Source organism: Echeneis naucrates, chromosome 5 (assembly GCF_900963305.1).
Source record: "Echeneis naucrates chromosome 5, fEcheNa1.1, whole genome shotgun sequence".
NCBI classification, from domain to species: Eukaryota; Metazoa; Chordata; class Actinopteri; order Carangiformes; family Echeneidae; genus Echeneis; species Echeneis naucrates.
In genome coordinates this window covers 21,367,823-21,394,481 of record NC_042515.1, presented here as the reverse complement: position 1 = coordinate 21,394,481, position 26,659 = coordinate 21,367,823, and the positions used below count along the sequence as shown (strand labels likewise).

At 44.0% G+C, this 26,659-nt stretch overlaps 1 protein-coding gene across 1 annotated transcript in view; it reads left to right on the top strand.

The window, feature by feature from the left end:
- shq1 (SHQ1, H/ACA ribonucleoprotein assembly factor) overlaps window positions 1–17,999 on the top strand; it is a 39,170-nt gene extending 21,171 nt beyond the window's left edge. Inside the window, exons 10-12 of the mRNA XM_029502106.1 lie at window positions 871–994; window positions 9,022–9,142; window positions 16,930–17,999. Coding sequence (XP_029357966.1) covers window positions 871–994; window positions 9,022–9,142; window positions 16,930–17,581 — 897 coding nt within the window. The 3' untranslated portion in view covers window positions 17,582–17,999. The remainder of the gene's footprint in view (window positions 1–870; window positions 995–9,021; window positions 9,143–16,929) is intronic.
- Window positions 18,000–26,659: the final 8,660 nt, after the last annotated feature.

Below are 26,659 nucleotides of genomic sequence, written 5' to 3'. Positions count from 1 at the left end.
CCCCCCAACCACCTTACCCGCCCACTCCCTTTCCATATGCTTTGTGTTTACATGTCCTCAGTCAACTGCACTGGTGTCACTGTGAGCTCCCCCCTGCAGCAGCAGTCCTTCTTTACACTCCTACTAAATAAGCCTAGGGGAGATCATGATCCCCAATGACACGCACTCACAGGCTCACCACACATCCCGAACAAGCTGCAAAGAAAAGGGGTAAAAATCCTTGTCTGTCCCCAGGCTGTGTGTCCTTTAGTGCAGAGAAAATCTGAGTGCGAAGGCAGTGATTAAAGAGAGAGAGCAATTAACCGGCCGCTGCAGAGGTGTTTAAGAGTTGTGAGCCCCTATTTTGCCAGCTCTATAATTGAGGAGTTGTTAGGAGTAATTAGTGCACAGGCGACTGTAACCTAGAAAAAAGGGAGGAGGGAAAACTCCTGGGTCGAGACATGTATGGCTGAACCAAACCGTTACTGCAGAGCCCCTATCATACATGCACTGTCAACCTCAACTTTTAAAGACATTACCCGGAGGAGGTGCATGTGTGTACACAAATGTATGAATCAGTCAAAGGCAAGCTCCCTGACTGAATAGCGTAAGTCACTCTCCAAAAAATTCACAGCAAGCAAATGGCTGTGTTGACATTGCGCCATTTCCCCTGGACACTTTCTAATGGTTTAGACTCGGTATGACATGGACGATCTTCTGTTGTGCAAAAGGTCAGCCACATATGGCATCTGGATCTGAGTTTCCTGGCATTGTCAGGAGTACAAATGAGAAATTAGTTTCAGTTTTCACAGGGCTTTGTCACCCTAAAAAATAAAAGCCATGTCTAGTTTTATTCTGTTTGGTATTCCCAGTGTTTTCTCTCTTTTTCAGACATACAGCTCCTTGCAGGAAGTCCTGGTGTCATTTGGACGGAGGGTTTTGTGTTACCCACTCCACCGACACTTTGCATTGGTCTCTTCAGCGCTTAGCGACACAGCTAAAATTTTCCAGTCAGGTTAGTGTGGGCACCAGCAACACACGCGCACACACACTGAGGCTCATAAAAGCACATTACCACAGTGACCTTTGCCTCTACTCGACTGGTTTTAACCCCACAGCGACTGCCACATGTTCACAGGTTTGTAGTCTGTGAGGGCTTTGTGGTTTTTGTGCAAAAACCAGCAGCTTTGGCTTAATCACGCTACTTTGTGTGGATTACTTCCACTCCACTGTGAACACATGATCTGTGCTAATTAGCCTTAATTGATTTTGTCCACCCTGTGGTTTCTCCTGAGCAGTGTTTTAATATGTAAATAAGGCTTTGGAGTGTGGAGTCAGAGCCTGCTGCCTGCCTGTAAGGAGTAGGTTACAGGTCGATTGTCAGACAGGCTGAAAGTCAGCATGCTTTTGAGGTTCATTGGCTGGCTGAAACAGACTGCTGGACAGGCACCGAGGTTGGAGAAAGTGGTTCATGAGCATACTGTGGTGCATATTTGAAAGTAATATTCCTCCAGCTAAGCAGAAGAGTGGCCCAACTCCCACCTCTTCAGGGAGCGCTGTGGATTAGTTGAAAAGGGACTGTTGGCTTTGATATCTCAAAGCCCATAGTAATCTATAAATCAAAAGCCCCTGCGGGCAGATGAAACTCTGCAGTGTAAACACACTCAGGATGTGTGAGGGCTAAGATTATCCAGCTTTTGATGATTTTAACGCTGGTAAATGACAGCAAATTAAAGGCCTTTTAAGCTCCAGATTAACATTTCTGCGCATCATTAAGTAGGAAGATGAGTTGATCAGGAGAGACAAGGAAACAGCACCGTGAGTCGCTCTTTTCGTCACCTTTTTCCCATCTCTTAAAGCATCTGTCACAATTTCTTATTAATTATGCTCATCTTGTACCAAAATTGTTCCACTGTGTCCTGACAACTCCTACAACACCATTTTTGTAAAAACAGCCGACAAGCAAGAGACTTTTATTTGTTTCAAAAACCACAAGGAGGAAAACAGCCAATTATTTCACTATTATTGTTCATAATTTTAACTCCTGACTCTTAAAAGTTATTATTTGCAAGCATTAGGGATGCATGAGTAATAGAGCTTTTCTGTAATGAACTGTAACACTCTCATTTTTCAGCCCGGCGTGTGTCTGAGGGTGTGTTTCCTCCCAGCATTACTTCACGGACTAATTAATTTGTCAGGATAAGGCAAATGGAAATGCGTGCTCTATTTTTGAGGCACTTCATTGAAGTGGCTGAAAAAGCAAACATTCATCGGAATTAGTAAAACAAACCCATTAACAGCAGTGCACAGGTTAAGGGCTTAGAGGAAATGTTATCTAGGGGTAAATATTTGAACAGGCCTCTGGCAGCATGGCAAGTATTCACAAGGAGCTCCTCCACCTACGTACTAAGTGTAACTAAAGAGCTGCTGGGCAGATACCCTGGGTTGACTGGTAAGGGTGCAGGTAAGAATTGGCAGGGAGAACCTCAGGGTCATGTTGCTGTCACCATCTGACTGACAAGACAAGATGAGGCGAGAGCTGTGACATGCGCACCTCTGTTACAGACCCATCCACCACGCATTACAGCTGTCAGTCATTCAGGGATGTTTCGCACTGGTCAAGGAAATTCTTCTGGGGTAGCAGGAAAAGTTTTAGAATTTAATCAGTGAAAGTCAAATTTTAGGTCAAATAAGCATGTTGACCTAGTAAAAGAAAATCAAGTGAGAGTAATGAAATTTTACCCACAGCCCAGGGTGTGAAAGCGAAACGTTCGGCATGCTGATGATCTTTTATTGGATGAGATGCATGGTGTGTGTATGTGTGTGCAACAGAGGGAAAAATAACTGAGAAGCAGAGATGGAAGGAAAGTGCTGAGATGGAATTGTAAAACTCCTCTAGATGTCTTAGAGGTTTCACTGGCCTTTCTCAGGAGGCAACTGGTTGTAGTGCAGGGGTGGATATTCCTATCTATAAAGCTGGCCTATGTGCTCCCTTGCTCTCTCTCCCAGCAGATGCACCATTTCATCCATGAGCTACTTTCACTGCTAAACCTGCAGACTTCCAATACAGTTTCACCTTTTGTTGTAATAAGCTGTTTATCCTTGTGTGGACTCTCGTCCAGGCAATCAAATTTCAGTGAGGAAGACTGAGGTGTAATTCAGCCATACTGAATAGATCTGGTGCAGGATCAAGACGTGTCTTTCTTGCCTTTGAAGCACATCATCATTAGTCGTAAAATCAAATAAATGCAAATGAGTGAATGAACCACTAGTTCAGACACCTAGGCAGTTTTTGCTCATTAAACCAATGAGCAGTTTCCATTCATCAGATTCCACTTATCTGCAGATGATGATGTGTTGCTTTTCCCCAAGGTGTAGAAGACCCTCCTTGCTATTTATAAATTTAGCTCCTATTGATTAAAACTGTTTCAAAGTGGTGTGGTGAACTGCAGTATTCCAACAGTCTCTCATTTTAAATATCTTTAAATAGGCTTACAACCTGTTTCAAAGTGCCAGTCCCAATCTTAATAGCTATCTTAGACCACAAAGGCTACACTGAAATGGCATGGTATGGCATCTGGCGATCTTGTGCTTTGCATCACCAACTGCTCCTGCCCTTACTATTGTGGTTCAAAGTGCTGCTTCTGTTGCTTAGCAACCTTGACAGCTCTGATTGCGATTTCTACCACGTCATGCAAAGAAGATAAACCTAAAGTGGAGTTAGATTTTAAATTATCTGTTCAACAGAGCTGAAACCCAATACTAAAGTGTTATTCCCAGACCTAGTGCCAGCGTTATTTACTGCCATATTCTTTTAATTACAAGCAACGCATCCTTGGACCGTTGGTTGCCAAGGAAAATAAAGTCTCTTTCTTTGACTGCATTTGACAGAGATTTCAACGTTGGACAGCCTGGTCACATCTCTTTGAGGTGATGAGTCTTTGCATGCAGCCTCTAAAGGATGTAGTCCCTGAAGTGGGACAGAGTGATATTTCTCTTAAAAAATCCAGACAAAGGCCAAACAAACTTTTGCCCTACTTTTGCCCTATTCAAAGAGGACATCCTAATTTCCCTATTAGCCAGAAAGATGTGTGCGCCAACTCTCCAAGTACTGGAGAGTTTATCTAAAACAATCTTTCAGTTCTGGTGGATCCTGAAAAGAATAAAAACATCAACTTTGTAGCAAAGTAGAGAACACCAAATCATTTTGGTTCTAACTATTTGCATCTTTTATTCGGCAAATTCCCTCCTTCTGAAACAAATGTTATTCACACACATTGACATACCTACAGATTTGTTCAGTGGGATGTGGTCTAATCACAGCTATTTTGCATGAGACTGAAAAATAGAATCAAGCAATGAAGCATATGAGACATTATAAAATGTATTTGTTTCCATAATATGATATGCACACTTTAGTGTTTACTTATATATACCAGTGCATTAACTTTTATGTTAAAAAAAAAAAAAGACTCAAGTTTCAACTTTAAGGTTAATGCAATGCTTGTCATGTATATCAGTAATCCTGAAGCTTTTGGAATGACCGCATGTTGGACAGAGTAGCCTTTGTCTTCTGTCCATCTCACTCCTACCACTGCAGCTACACAGGCCTGCTCTTTCACAAGCTTTGGAGGACATTCTGCATGCTCTTGCCCACTCATTGGATAATCTGCTCTTGCCTACTGAACATATCTTTATCACTTGTTACATGCATTTTGCCAAGAATCGCAACAGTGAACTTGGACACTGAGAAACCTTTCCTCAAATTTTTTGCAAGCACATCATGAATCTTCCCTGTGAAAAAGAAGTCAAATCTTGGAAGCGAGTGTGTTTTTTCCTCACATGATCCCAGATCCTGAATTTTGGGGCAGAGTTCCCTGCATATGATTCCATACTTAAATGAGAACCAAATGTTTGTTTAAGGTTTTCCTCTCTGCAAGTGTGCCGTTTATTTTGATTGGACTGGAATTTATCCGGACAATGCCAACCAGCTCTGCAGAGGTGGAGAGCAGCATTTTCTCTTGCCCTCAGTGAATTGTTGGCCACATCATAGTGCTATTTATATGCTTGATTTGGGAGGGGGGCTGCTGTGGCAGTTTGGCTTGTTGTATACTTTAAGGAGAAGTCACGTATCAAAATAACAAATGGAGAAGCTGTATAGTGTAGTTCTGTGGTGTTGAAGGCCAGCTGAAACAATGAAACACATTTTGCCAAAGTGTAGGTTACAACCAGAACCCATGCCAATGGTAAAACCTTCTTCTTTTTAGTCAGTAAGCTCATAGTGACATAGCAGTTAGCGCTGTTTCCCCACAACAAGAACGTTGCAGGTTCGGTTCTCGGCCTGGAGCCTTTCTGGAGTATGGAGTTTGCATGTTCTCCTTGTGTCTGCATGGGTTTCATCCCACCGTCCAAAGATGACATGTTTGTGTTAATTGGTGACTCTAAACTGGTCTTAGTGTGTGAGCATGAGTGGTTGTTGGTCTCTGTCTGTCTCTGTGTGTTGGCCTTGTGATGGACTCGCAACTTATCCAATGTAACCCCCACCCTCGCCCAATGTGAGCTGGGATTGGCTCCAGCACCCCCGTGATCCAGAAACGGATGAGCACTGGAAGATGAATGAATGAATGACACAATACCTAATTAACCTGAATTAACCAAAATAAAATAAAGCACTAATAGCAAAGCTCTGGTTACCTCTTCTTCTGCACATATACAACTTTAAACTGGCTGGTTCGCTTTCCAGGCTCCAGATTAACTATTGATTCCCAAAAAGCGCATGAATAGCCAGAGGATAATATGATTTATAGGTTTTAATTTCATAAAGTTTTTACAGCCGCTTCTGTGCAAACTTTAATGAAAGAGGTTACAATGCAAATTTATCTTTGCTACAAATGAACCTAAAACATACTACTTAGAATCAGTTCACCTAATTCTCTGAAGAGGACACATTTGCTTACTTGCATGTAATTGGTATCTAACTATGCATATAGTTCCAACTCTTTGTGCAGAGACATTCAGCTCGACATCGGGGCCCCTCAAACTCCCGCTTTCATTGAGGTGAATGGGGTTTGTTTATCCTGTCTAAAAAGTAGTAGCTGTGTACACATTTCAAATGACACACTAATTCAATGCATCTCCTGTGTGTGCACAGTAGAAAGTGGCAAAATTAAGTACTCGTATGGCTTTCTGCAAGAGAACTCAATGTGAGGTTACTTGGGGGGGGATTAAAAGCTTCTGACAGAGAAATGCTTTGTAAAAACTTAACAAAATTTTTTGCAAAGTAATCTTCCTTATTTAGAGGCCATATTAGGGCTTTTCTGTTTTTTTGCATGTCAGTGTTTTTCTTTATGATGTTTTAAAAAAAGTCACAGTCTCTACATAGTCAAAAACCTTACAACCTAAGCTTATTATATATTGTAATATGCAAAGTTTGACAGGCATGAAAAAATACTGTAAAGAAAGAATGATTTCAGAAATAGGTGTCAATTATGTTTTAATTAAGTAACAAAAAACAAAGTGAACATAAGAATCAATATTTGGTGGAACCGCTCTTTACCTTCAAAGCAGCTTTGATCCTACAGTATGAGGGGAACTTGCACATAGTTTTTGAAGGAACTCGAAAAGGCAGGGTGTTCTATACATATTAGACACCTGACCGTGGATCTTCTGTGGATGTAGACTGGCTGAAATTCTTCTGTCACAAAATGTAATCCCAGGCAGAATCAGCAGTGATGTTGAGGGCTCTCTGGGCGCTATACCATCACTTCCAGGACTCCTTGTTCTTCTTTATGCTGACGGTAACTCTTAATGGCGATGATTGTATGATTTCCTGCTGCAGAATAACACCTCAGTAATGGTATTGCATGATAGATAAGTGTCAAATACAGAAAAGTGCCTGTATTTATTGGCATTGACGACACCATTAATCCTGACCAAAGCCCCGCTCCATCTACTGAAATGCAAACAGACACTCATTGTTGTACCACTCTCCAGCCCTGAGAACAAATTGCCTTCTGCTACAGCCAAATACTTCAAATTTTGACACATAAGTCCAGAGTGCTCTGATTATTTCTGCAACCTAGTTCCTATGCTTTCTTGCGTAGTTGAGTCACTTGACCTTGTTTTGCCATCTGAGTTGTGGCTTTCTTTCGTGAAGACTACATCTGGCTGGAGTTCTCCAAACAGTGGATGGGTGTGCCTGTGTCCAACTGGTTTCTGACAATTCTGAGCTGATGGCACTGCTGAACACCTTTCAATTTCAAACGGAAGGACACACGATGCATCTTTCATCTGCTCCAAGTTTCCTTGGCCAGCCACGACATCTACAGTCCTCAGCGGTGTCTGTTTCCTAGGGCTTGTTCAAAAGACTTTGAATAATACATCTTGAAACCCCAGTCTGCTTTGAAATCTTTGTTTGGGAAAGACTTTGCTGATGCAGTATAACTACCTTGTGTTTTTGTTTTGTGTTTGTTTGTTGTTGTTGTTTTGTTTGTCTTGCTCAGTCTTGCCATGGTGTATGACCTGTGACATGAAATAGTCTTCCACAACCTCACCCTGGTAGCAGAGTTCGGATGTTCATCACCAAGTTTTAAGCCTCCAACACAGCTGTTTCAGTTTAAGTTAATGACTGTGTTTCCTCTTATATAAAATGATCATTAGCACCTGTTTTGTATAATTGGTTATAATCCTGCAAAATCCCAGACTGTGTCCTGAGAAGAGTTGATGCTGGTTTGAAGGCAAAGGGAGGTCACAAAATGTATTAACTTGATTTTGATTACTCTTCTGTTCATTGACTTTGCATTTTGTTAATTGATAATCAATAAACACTTAGATGTGAGAAATGTTTGTACTTCTTACTTTATAGCCTTTTTTATGCTTGCCTAAAACCTTGGCACAGCACTGTATGTCACTCAAAGACTTCTGTTTACTGCAGCCAACAATAATGGCTCATTAAACAAGAAAAAACAAAAAACTGTATATACCTAATAAATAACTAATAGCCAAAGAAAACCTCAACACAAAGTTTTACACAAGTTCTACTAATGATCAACTCCAAAGGTTGTAATGCTCTAAATATTTTATTATCCATGTCTCTGTCTTTATTTCATCACTACAATAAACTTCAGACATCATAAAAATATAGCATTGATCCTATTTGCTTTGGCCATACAAACAGCAGAGAGCTAAGCCTCTGAATGAGACATTGATTGGCTGTGACATGACCCACTGGAGCCAGAAGGTGTGCTTGATGTAAAGAGGGGACTAGACGTCAGTAGTAAGTTGGAGGATGTAAATCAGACAAAGAATAGATAGAATAAATAGATGCAATGTTCCACTCAGACGGTCACACTGATTCAGGTCTTAACTTCATTCAAGACTGTCTAGACCAAAGCAAGCGTCGTACACGATCAATTCTCCAATTGCTTAGTTTAAGGAAAAAACAAAACAAAACAGCAGCTCACTATCAAAAATAGCACACAATAATAAAGATGTTTTATAGCTGAAAATTGACCTGTATCAGCCTTGGACCCGCACACAGTTGGCGTAACATTCTTGCTGGTTTGAGTTATTGATGTCTTTAAAATAAATAAATCAGGCCTTCATGTTTGTAAGATTACGAGAAAAATAGGTTCAGATTAGGGCTCTTATGATGCTGCACAATGCCTGACTCGACATACTAGAATAGATAGCAAGCAGAGGATCATCAGAAACATTCAGTGCTATTTTAGCACATGAAAGGAAACACGTTTTTGACAAAGTCAAATCTGAATGGCCATTAAATTGACAGATTGAATGCTAAGCAGTCGTCTTTGGCTCTTTTGTCTCAGATAAACCATTTCCTAAGCAGGAACTCTTCTTCAACCGTATGGATCAAATTGCGTTGCTCCCTGCTGGGATTTTCCTCTGATCCCATACCTTGGCTTTTATGTATGGAACAATGGCTGCAAGCCTTTAGATTTAAGCTGCCAGCTGGAGCACATTGTCATCCTTAATACTGAGTGGGAATAACACTGTTTTTCCATTTTGTGTTCCTGTGCCCAGGGAAAGCCTGTGTCCTCAAATGCCTGCTGGATATTCACAAAGTCTTCAGAGAGAACGACCCGGCCTACATTCTGAACGATCTGTACCTCACCGACTACTGCATCTGGATCCAGAGGGTCAAGTGAGTTCAGCAATGCACATGCACACACGCCGCACACACCTGAGAGGCCTTCATCAAGCAAGAGCTACGTTTTTCAGCCAAGGGACGAGCCATCCAGCTCCCATGGGGCATCAGTGCTTTAGAGGAGAGAACTAGACAAATCATTTGTCACAGCAGGGACAATTGAATGACCAATAGCCAGCAATAGATGTGTTCCCCCCTTGTCTCCATTATCATGTGTCAAATGTACCGTCATTGACTCTCATAAGAGCCAGCTGGACTCAGCAGATTCACTTTGTATGTGACTTTTAAGAGCGTGTGTGTGCGTGCTGGGGCTTCTCATATCCTCTGGGTGTAACCTTCCACCAGCGTTTCTAGCCAATCTTGCCAAAGTTGCTCGTTTTCCCCCTCCAATGATACAGGTTTGATGACTCTCTCCTCCTCCAAGCACATATTTTACAATTACTTACACATTTCAAATGTGAGCCTGCGAGCACATTACTCAGTAATGAGCTCTGTTTTACTCTTGGCGAGGGTTCAGCCAAGTGGTGTGCTCGTCTGGAAAAAGCCTAGTTGAAAAATGTGTGCCTGATGTTGTAGGCTCGGCGCCCAGATGCAGACACGATAAAAGGTCTGCAGGGATTTAGTGCTGTTCACCCCCCCACCCCCACCTCTCCCGCCCCGTCCTCACATTCTCATTTCTACATTTTTCTAGCACAACTCTTGAATTCTGCTCTTAAAAATGCAACGTATGCCAGGATCTTAATGTGTGGGACGAAATCAGCAGCTCAGATCAGGAATGCTGTGATCTCTCCTCAAGACAGTGAGCAACCGCAGAGACGACACACTCTCTATCTTACGCACAGAGCTGCTGAATCTCTTGTCAACTCACCGAAAAACTCAATCAGTCTCTTCTTAGCCAAGGGGCACCGGAGTTCTGCTTCTCCTCTCTTTTCCTTTGTGGTGCACTGGAACTAAATGTCAGCACTTGACCTAACGTGCTGACTCCTACTATGCCCCGCATCGATCATTAGATGGATTAGCCCATGCTCTTGTAGCAGTGACCTGTGATTGAATTGTTACATTTCCCCTGTTGTGTTTTTGTTTTTTCCTGTCGATAGAGGAAGTGAAGTTTGCAGTGGGGCTTTTTTTATCTGCTCACATAAACCTGTCATGTTGTGAAAAAGACATTCACATTAGTAAAAACCACGTCTGTCACCTCCAGCCACTTGAGAAAGCAAAAGCCTGTGTAGCCGTTTGTCATCTCACTGCGAGTTATTCTGACTCAATAGAAATTCCACAGTCTCCACTTGTGGTTTGTGAAACTATGTTCCCATGTTTTGAAGTATACCAAGTCAAAATCCAGGCCCATTCTCTGAGGAGTGGAGCGATCAGTTTCCACAGACCAGCCACCCACCCTCCCCTCACATATCACACATGGGTTTGTTGTGGCAGCCCTTTTGTGTCATCTGACAGGTTTGATGACAGATTGTGTAGGCATTATTTTCTACACTGTGAGATATTCCCCCATGCAGGATTTGTCATCCTCCACTAAGTGAGTCATCTCTGAGAGCCCGGGCAGTAAAATGAGATGTAATCTATGCAGCCTCCCCACCAAAATCCCAGTCAACCCAGAAGTGATCCCTGTATCTTGTCACTCTGTGCTGCCAGTCAGACAGACGCGATCAGTTGTACATGATGGACACGGCGATTAATGGATGTTTGCTGGCTGGGGGGGTTGATTTATTTAATCTCCTCACTGTCTCGCATGCATTTCTACTCCTAAAGTTCCTCCTGCCGAGACATCGCTCTCAAATTTACAACCTCGTAAAGACTTCAGAGTGATTTAAACTGCAGGGCAGGTACTTCCCCTTCCCCAGGAGTCAGAGGAGGACCCTGCACACTCAAGTCAAGAGCATAACCTCTAAGCACATCAGTGTTTTGGAACTTTTTTTTTCCCTTACTGTTGCAGAGTTTAACACTCATACTTTAGGGCAACTGTTTTAACTTGGGCACTGCACCCATCCAGTCCTAATTATCCTAGTGATTGTTAACACAGACTATTGCACCAAATGGAACAGCGGCTCTCCAGTCAATTAGCCTCAGTGTGTGCTTTTGAAGGTCCTCAAAATGCCAAAGCCCCCGCAGAGCTTCTGGACTGCAGGGAAAGAAGCAAGTCGCCTCACTTTCTCTCTCTCTTTGTCTCCCTCTCCCTTTATCAAAAAGCTTGGCGAGGAGCCAATGTAGAATCATGGCAGCCAGCATAGAGAAAGCCTATAAGCCTGGTGTTGTATTACAGTACCTCACTTACCATCCGTAGGGCTACGACTTCCTTTCTCAGTGCCTCTTCACTCACAGCCACCCACCCACACTTATTAATTGGGTCAATTAGATTTGAGGAGGGGGAAAAAACATGGCACCATACAAGTGATTTGCTCCAGGAGGAAAGTCTGGGAGGAAGGAATGAGGCAATATTCATGTTTCCATGTGAAGTCATTAGTTTAAAAGGGAAAAAAACAGGATCTCTGGGCTTTCTCTCTGTCTGTTTCTTTCTTTATTTCTTTCTTTTATGAAGTGAATTTGTGACTGCTCTGTGAGATGTGTGAATTGGACAAGGGCACACTGCTCCTGAGGGTGGGAAATAGTTTAGAGACAGACTGATCATTCCACCAAAATAGCTAATTTAACAAGACTCAAATAATTGTGAATGGGAAGAATGTGTGAAAGGAGTAGTTCGTTCTCTGAAGGGAAGAATACATATTGCACTGCATGAAAACATCAAAAGAGGCAGCCAAAAATGAAGTTGTCAACAATCTTTTTTTCCCCTTTTATTTTGAAGAATGAAACAGCCCTCAGGGTTTCCGCACACTCTGTCTTCCTCCCTTGTCTCATTCATCTTCCACGTTATGTGCATGACAATGCGCTGTGTGTGTTAGTGGGGATGGGGTGAGTGGGTTCTGTCGGTAGCTTCCCCACAGGGAGAAGCATCTGGGACTCACACGTCGTCTCAGGGCAACTAGGTCAAGCAAGGGGTCAGTGTGCCAGAAAGGGCCAGTGGTCAAATGCCTCAAAAGTGCACTTGTGCGTGGTGGCGTGGTGTTAACACCCACTGTCCTTAACCCCCTCCCTGGTTAAGCCAGCTGGTCAGTTCACCTCAGTGTGATTGTATAGCACAGGGCAACTATTAGTTAGACACTATTTCTGTGGTTTGATGCTGCCCATGTAGATTACTCCCAGCAAAGCCTGGCAGGTCTTCTACCCCCAATGTGTCCCCTCCCAGCCACACAGTTGATTTGACACCCAGATGTTGGCAGGAAAGGACTTCCCTGGAAGTGATGCAGCTGGGAGTGTCCATGCTGAAGGCTTTCAAACAGATAGTGGAGCTGCTCTATCTGATGTTAGCCTCAGAGATCCTAGAGGCTCCGCTGGGGAGAACAAAAACACAAATGTCTCCCAGTTAACAGGGATAAGTGGTACAGATTTCCTCCCAGCATGAGGCCACTCCAGCTTTTGTATTGAGTACACAGGCTCGTCTTAAACAGACTCACACAGTATGCTTGCATAATTTCTTCTATCCACATTTGGAGTGCCCACTCCAGTTATTACAGTTGATTAAAGTAAAGGGATGTGTGCGTGGTTGTGTAAGTGCAGCTTCACAAACATGTGCAGATGAAGCTCAATTAAATAACTGCCTACAACCTTTTTAGTAATATGAACAAGACAAGGGATAAATAGAAAGCAGTTAAACATGAATGTCTGCAAGATCAAAAGGTTAGAGGAGGAGGCAACAGCAGACAATGAAGAGTTCAACATAGATTGTAAATTTATACTGTAGAAACCTGAAAATGTCAACTTTTCAAGCTGCAAAAGACCAAAGAACTTTCAAAACCAAGCCTGAGGGCTTTAACTGTTTTTGAACACTGTATATTGATGAAAACTTTGAAACGTAAATGATGAAGTAGGAATACAGCATACAGCAGAGCATTGTTAGCTGAGGAAGACTTTGTCCTTCTACATCCCAACTTCAGTTGCACCAAAACATAAAAGCCTTAAGTAAAATGTAGTTTTCAGATTTATCGGCGTGATTTCTTCTTTTTTCTTGTGCTTATTATTTGATCTGTGTCATTTATTTGCCTTATGTATTGATGTAATGTAAATGGAGGGGTATCTCCAGGTTTAATGAGGGTGTTTGCAGCCACAAATAGGCCTGTAACAAATGACAAAAGAGTTCAGAGAGGAATTTAAACATAGACTGACCGTCAACTGACCTGTCACAGCCAGCTCTGCCAACCAAACAGAAGTTGTACAAAAAGTTTTCTATCAAAACAGGACAAGATATGTTTTTTTGGGACAACTGTTTGAACCATATGTTGGTGTTTCTAGGTTACGGTAACTGATGAAATACATCTGTGCTTCTCATTTCTGGAATCAGAGTGGCATCCACCGCCTCAGACCGTTCCAGTATTCAGTCACACTGACGGATCACGTCTCCCTGTGTCTGCTTTCATTCCCCTCAGCTAGTGAATGATGCATTTAGCGAGTTACGCTGAGGAAGTCTGGTGCTCATATTACACAGATTTATACATCTGAAGGCAGGCTTTATCTAAAAATGTTTTCAAGAGCACAGACACGCTGGATGAGTTGCTCTTTCAGGGAACACAAGCCTGATGGAAGAAATGTCACATTGTAATTTAGTCCAGCTCTTTCACCTACGCACACATTCACTCGCTCTCCCCATTTTCATCTAAAGACGCAGGCAGATGGAGGCATTTTTGTCTCACCAGAAGTTTTCCAACCTTGAAAAAGCCAGCCCTCCTCAGTTTAATGAAGGCAAGCCACAACAACAGTGTGGTAATGACGGGATTGTGTACAACATTACCCCGTCTCCCCCCTCTTGGACACAGCCTTTGTATTCACCGCAGGCCGAGCTTCTCCCACCGCAGAGCAAGGCAGGGGAGAGAAAACAAACGCGCCTTTCCAATGCTAACTCAATAATGACTTCCCACGGGGGAAAGAGAATACGGGGTGGTCTTTGAAGTGGCTGTGCTGCAGGAGGCTCCTCTGCCCCAGCCTCACTGCAGGAAGCTCTCACATAGATTTTATAGAGCCTGGGACCTAAGCAGGCTCCATACAGCCTGCACACACTCATCATTGTTCGTCAAGGTTATGTTAATACTGTGGTACCCTGTAGGTATTGTTTTGAAAAAGCATTTTGTCATTGTTGGAGCTGCATAGGATACGTGGATATTAGCTTTCCTGACATTCGCACATGGATTCCACGACCACGCGCTAGATTATCAGAAGAACATACTGTTTTATTGTTGTTTGCAAATAAATCACCTCTTCAGAAAACATTACGTGTTGACTAGCAAGCTGATTTTGGATGGAGATAAAGCAGGCTTGACGTTTCTCTTTTAACACACTTGGTCTAGGAAGCTCATTTCTATTATCTCTTGAGGATGTTGGTTGGCTGGTCCATCACTTTGATTTGGACCAAAATATGTTTAAAAAAAAAAAAAAAAAAAGCATTGCCAAAGAAATTGCTGCAGATATGCATGGTGCCCAGAGGATAAACCCTCTCCCCATTTTGTCCCACTGTGACGATGTGATTTGAGTATGATATCTTGGCAAATGGAATGTCATGAAATATAAGAGCAAAATGTATGCTTACCTAAGGATGCGTTGTAATAACCTTTTACCTTTCAGACCTCACTCGGCTCTGTGGTAAAACAATGCATGGGGTTGTGTTGTTTCAGGTACAACATGAAATACAATCCAGGAAGTTGTGTTTGTGATTATGAAGCCTTGTCAGATGCCAAGATGCTGTCATTTCTGAAACTATGAGACAGGATTTTACTACTCCAAGTCATAAATTTTTTAAAAAGGCACATTCATTTCTACAACAGCTGGGCATTCAGCTATCTAGAGCTGGCAACTAGATTTGTTAGTGGGAACATTTATGGTGATTTGTTGACATTCAGAAAGGACAGAGAACCTCATTTATCCTTTAATGCAGAAATATGTCAATCAAGAATCTCCTGGCTGCAGTTTACGGCTCCCCTCTCTTTTTCAGTGTGGTTTGTGGGTTTTATTCGATAGGACTTTACAGATTTTATATTTGAGCACTTCACCCACACTCACTGCTCCATGACTGAAACCACAGGGGACGATTTTTCTAGAGGTCTTGAAAGGTTTTCAGCTGGCAAGCTGCCCAAGCATCTTAGCAGAAAAATGGACCACAGCTACTGTTTTCAAATCCTGCCACATAGCAACAGAGAAAACTGCCAAAAAAATTTTTGGATTAAGGTGCATGGGAGGAAGGGTGGTTTGCTGCTCCCCACCCTGCCTCCCTCCCTCTCACGCCACTTTATTCTCTCCTGCTCGTCGGCGCACAGAAAAGAATGTGCATCCAGATGACACATCTCAACTATGAGATCTGTTTACACAGTCTCTCCTGAGGTCTTAAATGAATGCGCAGCTTCCACATGCTGCTTCCATAAACACTTTACTCTCCAGAATAGGGAGCTCATTAGGACTGCACGGTAATGAGGAGCCATCCTGGTGCTCAGCAGTGGGTTAATTGCGCCAGAGAGGGCAACTGGAGCCAAGTGTGAAAATGTGAATGGCAGCGGAAGGAGTAGCCTCTCCACACGTACCCACCCCCCCTGCACATAAACACACGCACACACCAGCACAGCTCGCACATTTTATCCCACCCTGAATGGACATAGTCTGAAACCCAGTGACCCAGGGAGGTCAGCTTGTAATCACCATGGCAATGGGGGCGGCACACCCGTCCTAACCGCACCAAGGGACGAATAGCAACCACTTAAGTTTTTGGCAGTGTGGCTTGCATTCCCAGCGTGAATAATGTGCAGACAGTGGCCTCCCAACAATCTGATGGCTTTACACAAATGGGGACTTGTAGGAGGACATTCATCAGTAATAAAAACACCTCTTTCCTCAAGGAATCTGTTGTGTCTTCTGTAGTGACACAGCAATAAAACGGAGGCTACAGGATGGGAACATTGTTTAATGTACTGCTTTATAAAGCCATTCGCTTAATCTTAATCTCTGGAGACATTTAGCCATGAGGCTGCAGCTCGGAGCCATTCTCGGTCCAGACTTTTAATGATGGTGTTGCAGTAAGCCTTGTCCTCTCTGTGTTTTTTCCTCTCTTGCATGTGTGGAAACATCCTCCAACCTTGTGGGCAGCTCTTCAAATAATTTAAGAAGGACATCTTCTTCACGAATGACATCTTCTTGTCAGGTGTAAAAGGTGCCTCTGCTTGGTACCATCCTCCATAAGCATGAGTCTGTTTTTTAGCATTGACCGTTAAATCAACTCTTGCACTGCAGAACAGGGAGGTGAAAGTGTGTGTGTGTGTGTGTGTTTTGAGGGAGAGGAGGAGGCGTGTGCCTCCCCCCTGTAATCCCTCTCAGTCTCTTATCACCTCTCGCAGGAAGAGCAGCAGCTGGGGGAGGAGAATCACTGTGTATCAGCAGCGCTCCTCTCCCTGCATTATTAAACATCCATATTTCCATATTTCATTGAGCCCGCCGCACCTCCTCAAATGGAGATCTACTTAGCATTCAGATGAAAATGGAATTTGGTTAATGGGTATTAGATTTGTAGATTGTTATCCTCTGGCTATGTCTTTAGCACTCAGTACCAGTCGATCAGTCAGTCGTTGCGCTTCGCTCATTTCCAGCACCACTGATGAAGTTGTAGTTGAATGTCCCTCCTGCCCTTTGCATTATTTTTTCTTCTTCTAACATTCCCACTTCCTCCTCCTTTATCTTCACAGGTCCAAGAAGGTGACAGCCTTTGCAGGACTATTACAAAAAGCCTCTCTGCAGAAAAAAGACTTGGAGCTGGAGCTTGAGGAGCTGGAGGAAGCAGCAGCAATGGTAGTAGACGAAGAAAGAGACGGAGAGCAGGGAGCTTCACAGAGCGCTGCAATATCCCGCGGCGACAGCAGCGGGGCTTCCAGTGACAGCACCAGCAGCAGCAGCTTGTCCGACGAGAGTGAGGAGTCTGAGGCTGAAGGGCAAAGCTGTACTGAATTCAACCAGGGAGGAGGAGGAGGAGGAGAGACGTCTAAGGACAGCCCTCTCCAGCCCCAACCTACCTCCGCTGCCTTTCCCATCCCTCAGGAGCCGACAAGCACACTCTTCTCAGTAGAGAGGAAAGTGGACACCCTCCCTTCAGCTTCAGAAGGCACCAAACAGTTGATCCAGGAGCTGGGGGAGCGGCTGGTGGAGGAGCTGGAAATCTCTCATGACTCCAGCCACAGAGCAGGGAGAAACTCTGCACCGCTGAGCAGTGGCGAGGCAAATACTGAAGCAACATCTGAGAGGAGCAGCAGTGGGACTTTCTTAAAACTTAGCCCTCGCATTAACCCTCTGCTCATCGTCCAGACTCAGGACGATCCCGATGACAGTGACTTCATTAGCTGATAACCTGAAAGCCAGCCGATGAAATGAAATGAACTTTTAACGTCATCTAAGTGATGGAAGAAAATTTGCCAGACTTGTGTCATTTAAATCTATTTTTAATGGTTTTGCCTTGTGCTAAGATGACCAAGCCTCGAAAGAAAGAACCTTGCTTTCCTTTTTGTATCATGTGTTCCTAATTACTGAATTCAACGAGCCACATTAAAGCCCTTATTTCATATGAATATGGTTGGTTAAGGACAATGTGTTGGCTTTAGATTTTCACTTTTAATCAGAAGATGCTCCCTTTATGTTTGTGCAATTGTAGTCTGTAGCTAAGATGCCTTCTTTCTTAATAGCTCCATTTTTCATTTCTGAACATCTCTGATTTCATATGAATTGTTTGTGCCCCTTTTTAATTATTAAAGACAGTCTATAGGTCGATAGGATCTGTGCACATCTCATAATGTAGAACATCTCTCTGAGAATATTTCCACACTCATACACACAAACATCCATGTTGGTCTCAAATAAACAAGACAGGAATGTCTTTCCAGGAAGCTGCCAAACATTTGTCAGTGTTCATTACCTTACATCACTCAGCCATCTGCCTGGCAGAGCTACTTTGAGGGAGCTATTCTTTTCCTAATAAATAGTAGGAGAAGCACTAACCCCTTCCTAAAGCCCTGGCATTGATTGAAGAGGAAAAGACTCTGTCGGGACTAAACAGGGCCGCAGAGCACGCAGGAGTGATTGATTCATCTGGTATGAATGGAGGAGCGCCGTCGACACAGCTCAATATCATTGGCAACGTCTAGCCGGGGAGAGAAAACGAACAAGGAAGCACATGTCAAGCAGATAGATGAGGGCTGCAAGCAGGGCTGTGGCACGGCAGCCGTTTGTTTGAGAGATAAGAGCACCCTGGGGCTCGAGGCAGCCACGAGATAGAGAAGCAGAGGGCCAGCAGAGGTAAACTGACACTCTGGCCAGCTGAGTGGTGTCCATGTCCACATGTCATAGCAGCAGCAGTGCAAGGAGGTCAACTCCAATTTCTGTGTCCCCTGGATAGAAAATTAAATTACAAAAATGACCCAAATTAGCAGCATTTGACGGGTTTTGTTATCCTAACAGGTTGTCACTGGCGGGGGGAGTGACTGATCAAGCGCAGCCGCTGTGTCGCCTCAGGCTTCTTGGGATTCCAGCCTGAATGAAGGCAGCTCAGCAGCCAGCGGTGATGATGGCTCCTTGGGTAGGCAGTGTCTGTAGCATTGTGTTACCAAGATGGATGGTGCTGTTAAACACCTCCCAAGAAGACAACCTCCTTGCACCACCCCCTCGGGACCGAGCACCATCATCGCTGTGACTGAGATGAGTTACGCCATGAAAGTCAGCCCATTTAAAATCCCCTTCATTCCAGGGGACATCAGGCCGGGGACCGTGCATCCCCCTTCCCTGGAGGCGGTGGTTCCCTCTCCCCGCTGGGGTTTCACATTGATTAAGTGACATTGGGCTCCGTCGCAGTTTTTCATCTTAAAGTGGCCTCTATATTCCTCCATTAGTGCTGCCATCTCCGAGGGGGTAGGCAGACCCAACACTTCAGTTGGTTCTTCTGCAATTAATACACCTCGCCAATTCTTCAAGAGATGAGTCCACGTTTTTAATAAATGCAGCTGATGAATTATACAAGGCCATAATAAATGTGATATCTGTGCTCTATTTTGACTCACATTTTATAAATCAGGCCCTGAACCCCCTGACCCTTGAGCACCTAAAAAACCGGAGTAAAGTGTTGAGGGCTCATGTAGGCCACCTCTGAGTGTAGCCCATTAGTAACAGCACATGTCCATTAATGAGGGTGAGCTCTAGCAGGCCTCATGATGTATGTGCTTTGATAAACCTGTGTGTAGACAAACTAAAATACAGTCAGCATGTGGAAGACGACCTCTGGCTGACACTGCAATGCCTCACTGAGGAGTTTTCAATTTTCCACAATAAAAATGAAGTGAACCACTGCACAAGGGAGCTTACTGTTGACACTGGAGTAATTGGTTTGACAAAAATCTCAAACTGATTAAAAAAATATATATATTTTTTTTCTTTCTACACTAATTTGATTCCTTACCAAGACCAAGAGAAATGATACCACACTGTACCTGTTTGTTAAAGAAAATGTTCAGCACATGTTGGTTTTATGCTCCAGCTTGTAAATACCTCAAACAAACAAATTGCTGAGCTTATTTTATTTTAAGTCCTGCTTACTTTTCCCTCTATCTCCAGTTTTTATTGGTCAGCAAAGCTAGCCACCTCCTGACTGTGGCATATTCACTTATGGACAGACAGGAGAGTGGTATTGATCATCCAAGCTTAGTCTCAAAGAAGGAACTTTCAAAATCGAGGAAACAGTTTTCTACCTGGTGTGACAACGAGCATCAAACTTCTGTAAAAATCAAAATCAAAAAGTAAACAAATGTAATTGTGGCAGGTTAGTTCGACCTTGGAGGTTATTGCCATTTTTGTTATTTCTTCAGAATCGGCTGGCGACCTTCACATCATGCGTAGTTGATGACATCTGAAGATGCCCACAAAATCTTCAGAAGAGGTCCCTCTGCATAAGGAGCGCATCTAAAAGCAAGTGGATTATGACTTCAAATGGCAAAAACTAACATATGGGCTCATTTCACACCATTCGACGATTCTGTGGTGGTCTCATATTTATTGTGGCCACACTTTCCCCACTGGTGATGGAAATTTTTACAATTATCTCTTAAACCTTAGCTGCGTTCCCTCCAGTGAGGACGCCGTCATCACTGGCCCTCTCTCTCTGCAACGCACTGCCTCTGGTTGATTGTAATAGAAAACTCAATCTCGTCTCCTGCTCCTGAGAGGTAAAGTGATTCTGGTGCTTGAAAAGATTAATAGCCCTCAAGAAGAAATGAATCAGGTGCTCTCCAGCGTCTGACTTGTCCAATGGGCGTGCAAATAGAAATCCTTTTGTGCATCCTCTTTCTCTGGCAGCTGTGTGGCCCGGTGTGGCTCAGCCCTCCCTCTTTTTTTTTTCCTTTTTTGTGGCCTTCTCACTGTGTCATGTCGCTCCAGGCCTGGCCGGCGAAAAGACGAGGGCTGACTCCGGCGCTCACGAAAGAGAGGCAGGTGGTCGCTCCCCTCAGCTCACTCTTTTGAGCTTTGTAGTCAGCCCTCTTGAAATGACTGACATATGTTAATGAGGGACTGAGTGCAGTGGATGTGACGGTGTCTGTCGGGCTGACAGTGCTGACAGGGAGGGATTATCTAAATGGGCTATTTTCATGCTCTTAATCACAAAAGAAACAGTGAAACACCCCTATCCGCAGTGTATGGGAGTGTGTGTGTGTGTCTGTGTGCGCGCCTGTGTGTTGACAGTGTCGGCATCCACTTGTCGTCTGCAGCGTTGCCTGGCTGATTCACTCTAATTGGTGTGAGCAATGTCCGTTAAATCACTCCCTAACTCTCGGTGGACATGTGCTATCAGGCAGCTTAATGCTGCAAATTGCCTCTGCCTTGCTGGAGCTGTGTGCGCTTGTGTGTGTGTGTGTGTGTGTGTGTGTGTGACTGAGTGTGAGAGTGAGAGAAAGCCTCTCACCGTCAAACCACCTTGTTAAGTGCGTCGGTGTTGCAGGGATGTTGTTAAAGTGTTAAGATGGAGAAGAATCAGCTGGAAGAGTCGCCTCACTTCAAACTCTTAACCTGCTGAGATCTGAATGATGGTTATGAACTCATCCACTTAGCACGCCACGATGCTGCTCCCGAGGACATGACAGCCGAGATGCTGCACAGATTGGCATAATTTCACACTGCGAAACAACACTACATGTCTAATGAGGCCGCCTCCACACTGTGGTGTCTCCTGTCTGCTCTCCCTTTTGTCCACAACAGTTGCTCCTTATCTGAGCCAGTCTATGCTCCAGCGTATGTCTCCACTCTTTTCCAAAAGAGCTCCAGTCTTATGTTTGTTTTCATAGCTAAAACAGCTGTCAAACGCGATTAATATTTCAGCGAGAGAGTGTGCTGGAGGGAACCTCTAAGTGCTAGGGGAGCTGGAAACAACAAACCCAATGCTTCTCCCTCTTCGGCTGTCTGCTGTATATATTTGCCGCTCCGCTTTCATGCAGCTGAGCAGTTCTTTCATGACTCCTGAATTGCAGCAGCGCAGGAAGGAAAATCAAAATAAACAGGGTAAAGCTCTCCTGGTTGGTGTCAACAAGCTGCTGGTGTATCACTTAGTTTCAAGCTGTGGGAGACTGAAGAGTAATTGGACACTCCTTGATATTCCAGTTCAGAGGGAGGCAGACAAGCTCCAAAAAACATAAAAAGAGGACGGTCTGAGCTGAAACCTCCGAGGCAGTGGCTCTGTTTGCCCTGCCTTGTTTCTATGGGACGGTGCCCTTTAGCCTCCGTGTGAAGTTCACGTTTGTTCCCCTCTTAGCTCAGCGTAGAGCAGCCTGAGCCTCAGACTAATGATGCCTCGTGGATGTTGGTATGTTGCAACCAGGCGCTGAACAAAGGTTTCTCATGCTCGCACTCCCCGAGCGATCTGTCGACAGGCTCCCCTGACATCGTCGACACAGGATCTTGACACAGATAAAAGCTGGTGCTTTCACGTAAACACAGAAACACACTGGGCTCCTTGTCTAAATTTGCTCTGTAGTGTCAGGCCTGCTGCCTCCATCGACCTGCACTGAGCAAACAAACAGGCTTTCCACCCTGATCACAGCTGCTGAAGCAAAACAGGACTTCACCTTGCCATGTTTCATCTTCCATACTTCCTCTGCCCTGCTCTTTCCATTTTATGCACGGCCTCTCACTCAGCCCCTCCCCCCACACTCACTTGTGGCCTTGTGTCTCTATCTCCAGCCGGCTTAGATTCACTTTCTTCCCAGATCGTTTTAAACGTGGCGCCAGCCGAGTTGTTTGCCGTCCCGCCCGCATTTATTGCCCCTCTCGTTTCCACCCTGCACATCACACGAGTTGGCCTTGCACCATATTCCTCACCACCGCCACCCGCGGGATGTGTTACATGAAAGGAGATACCCCCACATGTGTCGCCACGCCAATCCTGTCAGCATGTCACAGATCGCCTGGCCACCATGATTCAATCCCTGTTGTCCTGCACGGGGAGGTGTAGATTACATCTGCGTGTTACAGCGCCGTGCCTCCCAGCTGACACGCAGCATCAACACAGAGAAAAGAAATTGGGGCTGAAGGGGAGAGAAGAGGGAGGTAGAGGAGGAGGAGGGGGAAATCACTGTCAGCGAGGCACGTCTTGATAAAGGTGGCAGTCTGAACTTACCGTTCACACTTTCTCTCGAGCGTCTTGGAAAGACTCTGCTGCTTCTCCTCAAAGGACCAGACTTGAGATGAATGAAATGTTCCCGGGGAGCATGTTAACCAAGAGTAAAGAACAGAACAAGACTAAAGTGTCATTAGTGTTTGCAGATTGCGGGGGCCTCGACTCTGATATCGACATCCACCGTAACATGACTGGCAGCTCACTGGATTTCCTTGGCATCAGAGCAACAGAATACACGTTGTATGTTAATGCTGTGTCAGACTGTGGAAAGAGTGTCAGATCAGATGAAGTGATCATTTGGAATGAAAAAAATCTACGTGCTGGCTGAGAGCTGAGTAACTCTACACTCCCCAGAGACAAAGGCAGCTGTCAGCGAGCACCTGACTGCTGATAAAGCTGCTGGAGGCATTTACCTGTACACAAGGAAGCTGTTGACCTCTGAACCCCAGCCCAGTGTCTGCTCCAACCGACCTTCAGCTGGTGCAAACAGCATGGGAAGATTCTGCAGTGCCCGTGTGTGCTGAAGGAGGACTTTGATCACTGTGAGGGTGTGCAGCAAGCTTATTTCTTGGCAGGTTTGATGATACTCTCGTCATACAAAAAGCTAATATGAGAAACCAACTGCAGTCAGATTCAGACTGACAACCCCCCCCCCCACACACACACACACCTCATATGTGTTGTCAGCAAGAGAAAATTTTACCATTTTTGAAACTCTTTCAAAACAACTAAACTTCAATAGTCGTGCATGTGATCTCAGGTTAGAAAGTGGACTGACCTCATTGTGCCGTCACTGCTTGGGGGTTACGGTTACGGTTGAAAGACTCAGATTATTTTCTCCACATTCAAGTGGGGACATTTGGAACAGATATAAACATGTTTGCCTTTGAACTAACAACGCAAAAAGCAGTTTGACTGAAACATATGGGATCCTGAAAGTGATAGTTGTGGTTATTTGACTTGGCTTGTTTGAGGCACTTATCTGTAATCAATGTCTTACCTGCAGTGGATTTTTCTTGTCGCGCTTGGAAAAGTCGACAGAGCTGAGACATGTTTTAACCACTTTATGCTACAAACTGCATGACACTAATCAGCTGTTTATGTCAGAAAGAGCTAAGCAGAGCTGTGCTTCTGTGTAACTCAGCCATCCATCCATTGCCTTCGGGAGGCCGGAGCCTGGACAGGTTTTTAATACATCGCAGGGCCGACAACCAGACTCACAACGTAGCTGTTTAGACTCCTTGTGGTTCAGTTCGGTGGCTGTAAAATGGAGTCCCAAAGCAAAGGTTTGGTCGACACTGGGGAAAAAAGCTGTAAAGTATCATGCAGAGTTCAACTGATCGTGCCTTCTCCTGTGGACACATTTTCAGTGGCTAAAACATGTTTTTGCTGTTGACCCCATCCACAGCAGCACATGCGCTCCTGGCTGCTTCTGCAATCTTAGATGGAGCAGATCCACATCTACAGCAGGTAACGCATTAACCCCAGGTAAAATAATCTCACACAATCCCATGTCAAATCACTTTCAATCCAAAAAGACATACTGTGCCTCGCGGATCAGCCTCGCGTGTCCCTTAGAAAAAGTTCCACATGGTTAAGTCTTGCTTCTCTTGAAAGGTTTTGTCACTGGAATGAAGCGCATTATTAAAGGCATCTGTTTCCTACAGATATTGTTTTTCACATATCAAAACAAAACATCATTAGGACTTCAACAGCTACAGGGAAGACTGCATATGGCTAACACAAAGACAAAACAAGAAAACAGACATCAGCTGTCAGTGAACAACAGAGAGAAGAACAGAAGAAGCACTCTTAAACTGAGACAAAGGTTGCATTTTTCCCACATGTACGTCCACTTGTTGAACAAAAGTTCTCACTTGGCTCCACTGGAAACAACTGAGACTCAAACTACACTTACAGACGAAAGCTCCAACAGCAAGAAAGTATCTTGTTGCGTGTTCTGCTCCCAAAGGGCATGAATGAGCCTCCATCCTCAAATAAATCTCAGGATTTCAATTAGAAACATTTGTATTCATTTCATCCCACATTTTCTCACTCAAATAACATTCACAATCGCTGTAACATCAAAAGACTTGAGGTGTGTATTTTTGATAATATATCTGTTTGCAGCCTGGTCCATTCCATCGTCAGATCTTGGGGAGGCTGACAGGAGGGCAGGATTGCCAGCCGGGCTAAAAGTATACATTTCTCTTTAATACAGCCCAGTCCTAATGTGCACTAATCTCTCCAACACAAAAATCAATGAGGCGCTCGCCCACACACACACATTTCATCTCTGCGGCTGAGTCAGGGGAGTCCAGCCTTCACACATCTGTGGGATGTTAACATCTCTTGTGGATTTACAAGTGTGTCGACAAACCACACACACACTCATTCACACACCTCCCCTCGGCCCAGGGGTAACGCCAGGACACACCTGTTCTGGATCTTACCATGAGGCAACACGACCGCTATACTTCACAGAAACATGAGATGATATGTAATATAATAACATTTTTGTGGATGGCAAGATGTGGGGAAAAAACACAACGAAGTGCCCACAATAAATATCACCAGACAATAAAATGTTATGTGTAAAATGACATCATACAAGTAAACCCATATAACCAAACCTATATGGCGGTGAAAGATTACACTAAATGTTCAGCTCATGTGACAGCAGTGGAAGTTTTGGCAACAATAACAAGTCCAGACTGATATAGTTAATCTAAAATACTAATCACAGGTTGATCCAGGTCACATGAACACTGAAAATGAAGGACGTGTGTCATGAATAGTGTGGCAGTTATGGTGGTCTGCATGCATTTTGTGTTTGGATTATTTCACAGTTTGTTTGGGGTTTTTTATTTCTTCTTCAAAATATTGTAACTATACAAAAAGTATGTGGTTGCTGGCTATTTAGCAACAATGACATCCTATAAACTGAAGCTGCCCAACCAGTCCCACTGATGTGGTTAACATGAAGTACAACTTCCTTTTTGACTGTGCGGCCTCGAGCAGACATATACCAGACACGACAAATTGCACGCTGGAGAGAGACAGAGAAGCAAAGTCGTTGAAAATGTGTCACCTTGGAGTGGCATTCCAATGTCATTCAAAAATTATAGTTTCTCAGCACATTTGTGACATCATCATGTTTTGGCACACTTAAAAAAATGTAAAGAAAACTTGGGAATTGGAAAGCAGGCAAGTGACCCGAAAATACACAAATATATGTTCAAGTGCTCATGTATGTGTAAAAAGTGAAAGCAGGTACAGAACTGCATACAGATCGCAGAGAAGATAATCGGTCCCTCAGTGGGAACATTTGCGAACAACAGCAGCATCACACATATGAGAGAGAATAGAAGTATAACAAGATAAAGTAGAAAAAAAGAAGTTGACAGAGAGAATATATAAATAAATATACTAAACAAAAATTTTACCAACAGATAGTTACAAGATTTGGCAGTAGAACTGCACATTTTTTGAAGGTGGCTACACAGTTGGCTGCAAAATTCACAGAGTTGCTGCCTGAAATCAAATATTTTCTTTTGCTCGAAAAAACAAAAATATGCACAGCTAGAGGACTACAGCTGTATTTCGGGTTACATGTTCCTGACAGATCTCACAGCTGCAGGCTCAGGATAAATACGTAATCAACACGATCAGTTCGGTGAACGCATTCAAAAGCAGCTGACTGAGCTGGCTGCAACGCTGTGACATGCACTTCAACGTCAAGGCAAAGACTGTGCAGCTTGACAGCACACGTTATG